Source organism: Erpetoichthys calabaricus, chromosome 12 (assembly GCF_900747795.2).
Source record: "Erpetoichthys calabaricus chromosome 12, fErpCal1.3, whole genome shotgun sequence".
In the NCBI taxonomy this organism is placed as follows: Eukaryota; Metazoa; Chordata; class Cladistia; order Polypteriformes; family Polypteridae; genus Erpetoichthys; species Erpetoichthys calabaricus.
In genome coordinates this window covers 152,172,151-152,178,150 of record NC_041405.2, presented here as the reverse complement: position 1 = coordinate 152,178,150, position 6,000 = coordinate 152,172,151, and the positions used below count along the sequence as shown (strand labels likewise).

The 6,000-nt window shown below is 41.6% G+C and overlaps 1 protein-coding gene across 2 annotated transcripts in view; it reads right to left on the bottom strand.

Annotated features, from left to right (window-relative positions):
- Positions 1-246: 246 nt before the first annotated feature.
- LOC114662871 (nuclear receptor subfamily 2 group F member 6-like) overlaps positions 247-6,000 on the bottom strand; it is a 42,848-nt gene continuing 37,094 nt past the window's right edge. For both annotated transcript variants that reach the window (XM_028816580.2, XM_028816579.2), the window contains exon 5: positions 247-775. In XM_028816580.2, coding sequence (XP_028672413.1) covers positions 501-775 — 275 coding nt within the window. In that variant the 3' untranslated portion in view covers positions 247-500. The remainder of the gene's footprint in view (positions 776-6,000) is intronic.

The following is a 6,000-nucleotide window of genomic DNA, read 5'->3' as shown; positions in this document are numbered from 1 at the left end:
TGAGCAGACTACTCCTCTAAGGGTAAAAGCTCAAAGAGATAATAGACGGGGAATACATAAAATACCAACGACAATAATAGCGGTAATAACTACAAAAATGAACAAAACAAATCCAGATCTCCTTCAACAAATAGCAGCAGAGATGGCAGCAGTCAAAAAAAGTCAAGTTTAAGCAGAATAAAATCGGGAAGCCTGACAGCAGCAGGAATGGCTGAGGACTTAAGTCACACAAAAACGACAGGTGAGTAGCCTTTATACTTTTTTAATACACTATGTAATTGCAAAGTTAGTCGCACAATTACATTCTGCACCTGCTACAAATATGAACGATATAATCTAATATAATTCTTACTCTTTTACTAAACTGCAGCAGACATTAGGCATCAAGTACCAGAACAAAAATAAAGTGGAGGTATATAATTCCATTGCTGTCCATTGATTTGTTGGTTTGTTTGTTTTTTTTAATATTTTATGGCAGTTTTCAGAAGCCGTCACACACATTACTGCCCCGAGACGTATGGCCAGCTGATGGAGCTTCCCGAGAGCTGCATGTCTCGAATCAGAGTCTCGATGGGGGTCTTCCCGACCAGCCTCATGAAAAAAAGTTGAGAAATGAGGGAGGCGGGTACGGCCCTGAGAGCGGGCAGCCGCAGCAAGAGTCGTCCGAAACGCTGGGGCTGCCCGGGGTACTGTGAGCGGACATATTCAGTGAGGGCCACCTGGGCTTTCTCCTGTAGGCTTTCCACGTGGGCAGGGTCGGTCAGGCCGCAGGCATCTGTGTTGAAAGAGAAAAAGAAAAAAAACAGAGAAACGAGGGGTTAATGCTATAGGTGGTAACTTTGTGGAAATATCTCATCTTCTGGGTTACAAATATGCTGTCCCCATATCTGCTTGGGTTTCCTCCCACAGTCCAAAGACAAGCCAGTTAGATGAACTGGAGATGCCACAATGGCCTTAGCGTGTGTGTGTGTGTGTGTGTGTGTGAGTTTACTCCCTGTGATGGACTTGTGCCCGATGACTCCAGCTGCCCAGCCTTGGATAAGTGGGTTAGGAAAATAGATGAACTGGTGCCCCCTTCTGGACAGGCTTAGGAATGACACCATTTACTTAATGTGAACCCAAATTAGACTCTCCAGCTATTTTCTAAATAATTTTATCCAGAGGAAGTATATGGGGAATCTTGAGCATATCTCAGCAGGCATCAGACACAAGGCAGGAATAATAAGTGGACGGTCCATGACAGAGAGAACACGCAAACAACATACACATCGGGGGGCCAGTCTATCTCATCAGGCATTGGTGTAACAAGGATTAAAATGTACAGATTGTTTAATACAATACAATATTTAATTTATGGATTTTACTTTACTGTTTTATTTTAGGACTAGCTGTTATACCCATCTAAGATGGGTTGAAATCTAAATAATCAATGTAGAGCTCAGTGTTAATCTTTGCAGTCCACCATTTATTGGAATGTATTTTGTAATGCATGTGGTATTGAAATGCATTGAATTTGTTATTCCAACAGATGGTGCATCACAAACATCTGTAGTAATTAAATGCATTGAATTTGTTATTCCAACAGATGGTGCCTCACAAACATCTGTAGTAATGAAATGCATTGAATTTGTTATTCCAACAAATGGTGCCTCACAAACATCTGTAGTAATGAAATGCATTGAATTTGTTATTCCAACAGATGGTGCATCACAAACATCTTTAGTAATGAAATGCATTGAATTTGTTATTTCAACAGAAGGTGCTTCACAAACATCTGTAGTAATGCAATGCATTGAATTTGTTATTCCAACAGATGGTGCACCACAAACATTTGTAGTAATGAAATGCATTGAATTTGTTATTCCAGCAGATGGTGGATCACAAACATTTGTAGTAATGAAATGCGTTCAATTTGATATTCCAACAGAAGGTGCATCACAAACATTTGTAGTAATGAAATGCATTGAATTTGTTATTCCAGCAGATGGTGGATCACAAACATTTGTAGTAATGAAATGCGTTCAATTTGATATTCCAACAGAAGGTGCATCACAAACATTTGTAGTAATGAAATGCATTGAATTTGTTATTCCAGCAGATGGTGGATCACAAACATTTGTAGTAATGAAATGCGTTCAATTTGATATTCCAACAGAAGGTGCATCACAAACATTTGTAGTAATGAAATGCATTGAATTTGTTATTTCAACAGATGGTGCATCACAAACATTTGTAGTAAAAAATCCTATACCAAATGACAGATAACAGAGACACAGCAACTAGACAGACAGATATTCAGACACTTGTGAGTACAGGGTGTCTAACTTTGAAAGGTTTAGGTTCAAAGTGGTGAGCACTCATCCATGATGAGATGGCCGAGAGACAGTTGGAGATCTGGTCTGAAACCTTTGTGTTGTAAGAGGGAAAGATGAGGAAGATCAGTGCATTGTCAGCATGCAGGAGGGTAGGAGAACCCTTGGACAGAAATTACATTTCCTAAGGAGCAAATGTAGAGAGAAAACAGAGGTGGACCCAACATAGACACATGAGGCACACCTGTGGGGCATTTCAGTGGCGAGGACAAGGAGTTACATCAGGAGACACAAAAGGATCAATCAGAAATGGTAGAACTTGAACCCGCCCAAAGCAGAACCATGGATTTTGAGTTTATCAAGGGAGTCAAGAGATTATCAGGAAGTGGTTAACTGTATCGAAAACCAATAAAAGGTTGAGAAGGAAAACAACAAAGGAGAGAGAAGGAGCTTGAGCAGGTCTAAGAGCATTAGTGAATGACTCTTGTTGGTTAAGACAGAAGTTTCAGGTACCCTTGTTCTATGGCCTAATCATGTCGGTGGAGGGTGACAACATGTGTCATGTTGATTAGCATATGCAAGTAAAAATACACTGTACATTGTATGTGTGACAATAAGGACTCCATAAAAACTGTAAATTGCTATGAATGAGGAAAACCTTCTGAGATTATGTTTGGTAGCTTACCTGATATTCAAAAGAGAAAGTTCTCCCCAAATATTTATGTTCTTTTATGTTGTTTGCATTTTACATTCATTAAAGAAACACAGAACAGTCAAACACTATTGCTATGTTTAGAGTGGCCAGCAGAGGGTGCCAAAGTTAAGCCAATTTCCAGCGTGGACTACTAATGAGGAACACTAGATGGCACTGTTGTTTAACAGAAATGCCAATAGGTCTAAATGTACGTGTGATGCCTTTATAATAATAATAGTAATAATAATAATAATGCATTTTATTTATAGGGGCACTTTACATTAGCATTAAATCTCAAAGTGTAACATAAAGAGTTTAAACAAAGGCAAAGCAACATAAAAACAGAGATAAAACAACAATAATTATAGCATTCTTGTTAATAAGCTTTCCTAAATAGAAAAGTCTTTACCTGTTTTTTAAAACAGCCCACAATCTGCTGTGTTCTCAGGCTCTCTGGTAGGACATTACAGAGTTGTGGAGCAGCCACTGCAAAGGCTCAGTCACCCGTTGTACGAAGTTTGGCCACAGGGGGGCGAAGGCGGTAGGTATTTGTAAAACGGAGGTTTCTTGTAGTGGATTGTAGTATAAGAAGTTCTTTAAGATATTTTGGAGCATTTCCATGGAAGGATGGGGGAAGGCAGTTTCTTTAAGGCACATAAATCTCGGCGGGGAGGCCCCAAGACGCTAGATGGCAGCTCCCTGGGATTACAGCAATGCCCCGGATTCCCACAGGGCAATATGGGACTTGGAGTTCTTTATCTCAGCCCTGTTGGGTGCCGCCAGGGGGTACTGTAGAGGACTTATATGAGACAAGGTTTTCACCTAGCCCAGAAGTGCTGGCAGTGCCACATGAGTGAAAGGGCAGAAGTAATTCCGGGTTGGCCAATATAAAAAGGACTGCCTTAAACCCCGTCGGGGAGCCAAAGTCGGGTGGATGGTGGACAAAGCTTGCTGGGAGGAGAGAAAGAAAGAAAGAAAGAAAGAAAGAAAGAAAGAAAGAAAGAAAGAAAGAAAGAAAGAAAGAAAGAAAGAAAGAAAGAAAGAAAGAAAGAAAGAAAGAAAGAAAGAACAACCGTGTACTGTATTGTGTATTGTGGTGGGTTGGCACTCTGCCCGGGATTTGTTCCTGCCTTGCGCCCTGTGCTGGCTGGGATTGGCTCCAGCAGACCACCGTGACCCTGTACTTAGGATATAACGGGTTGGACAATGACTGACTGACTGACTGACTGTATTGTGTATGTACTTGAGACAGTGGTGGGGGAAAGCCTTTCAAAGAGTTTACAAGGAGCAACAGTGCCCTCTAGTGTCCATACCGACTAACGTTGTGACCTTCTCTCCCTTCATCTTCTCTAATGGCAGCTCTCATGTATTCTGCCGGTGGCGCAGTGGGTAGTGCTGCTGCCTCGCAATTTGGGAGACCTGGGGACCTGGGTTCGCTTCCCGGGTCCTCCCTGCGTGGAGTTTGCATGTTCTCCCAGTGTCTGTGTGGGTTTCCTCTGGGTGCTCTGGTTTCCTCCCACAGTCCAAAGACATGCAGGTTAGGTGGACTGGCGATTCTAAATTGGCCCTAGTGTGTGCTTGGTGTGTTTGTGTGTTTGTGTGTGTCCTGCGGTGGGTTGGCACCCTGCCCAGGATTGGTTCCTGCCTTGTGCCCTGTGTTGGCTGGGATTGGCTCCAGCAGACCCCCGTGACCCTGTGTTCGGATTCAGCGGGTTGGAAAATGGATGGATGGATGTATTCTGCCCTCCCTGTTGGTCTCCTTCCGCTCCTATATTGAGGTTACCTGCTCTTTCCTTTATAGTTTTACACCTGATGTTGGCAATATAGCCCAAATGTTGGCTCTTTAACCTTCTTTTCTTTTCAGCATGAGAATCATTTTCGTTCATCACTCACTCATACAGGCTCATGCAAAATCCACAATTAACGTAAATAGCTTACGTCTGGAATGTGAGAAAAAAAAAAAAAACACCACAGACCACCAATGTCCACCAAGGCAACGTCGGCATACAGCGACATGCAAAAGTATTCGGCCCCTTTGAAAGTCATCCTAATGTTCATCATGACAGAAGACTTGTCCCCATATTTTTCCTTTCAGTATTGTTAATGTGAGCTCTTCTGCTGTAACAATACATTTCCAAAGTCCAAATCCACCATTTTCTGTAGAGATTTAACTGAAGAAGAAAAACTCCAGAGTTCATGTTTGCCTAAGCATTTATGGCCTACACCAGGGGTCTCCGACCTTTTGTTCCCCTAAGAGCTACTTTTACAAAATGAAAATGGCCGAGAGCTACTCCTGTTTTCTAACGTTTATTCTCATAGCTTCTCATAAGCTTGTTTTGCCTGAACATTTGCAAAATGTTGGTGTCCACAACTCATACTTTGCATTAAAACATCACAAAAATATTTAGTTCACCTGCAAGTGCATTCTGTGTGTCTGGATGCATTTTCTATCATATCTCACACTACTGAATTACAACATGAATGCTGTCAAAACCAAACAATTCAATTCCAAATCCACAGATCGGACTTCTTCATTTGTCACTTTGTCACATGTCACTTTATTCACAGGTCCAGTGGCATGTGTGATGTGTTGTTCAGTGAGTCAGATGACTGGCACTGAGGTGTCTGGTGGAGTGGAGCCACTGAGGTTCACTCTGATGGAGTCATTTAAATGTTCGTCTTGTCAGTCTTGTTCTGAACTTTGACTTCATGACATTCACGTCAGGCTCACAGAGGTATGGAGACCCAAACAAGGCAGACATTTTCAGAGCTGCTTGGTGAACATTCTTATAGCTATGTGCAGGGCCGGATTTATATGAAAAGAGGCCCTAGGCTATTCCACTTATGAGGCCCTTTCACCTTCCATTTTTAAGTTTGTAAATTACATGAGAGATAATAAAATACGTAATACGCGTTGATCTTAACCAATACATTTTTATGTTTGTTTATTAGTCATATGCGTAGAATTTCTCCTTATTTTCGGTTCAGTGTTTT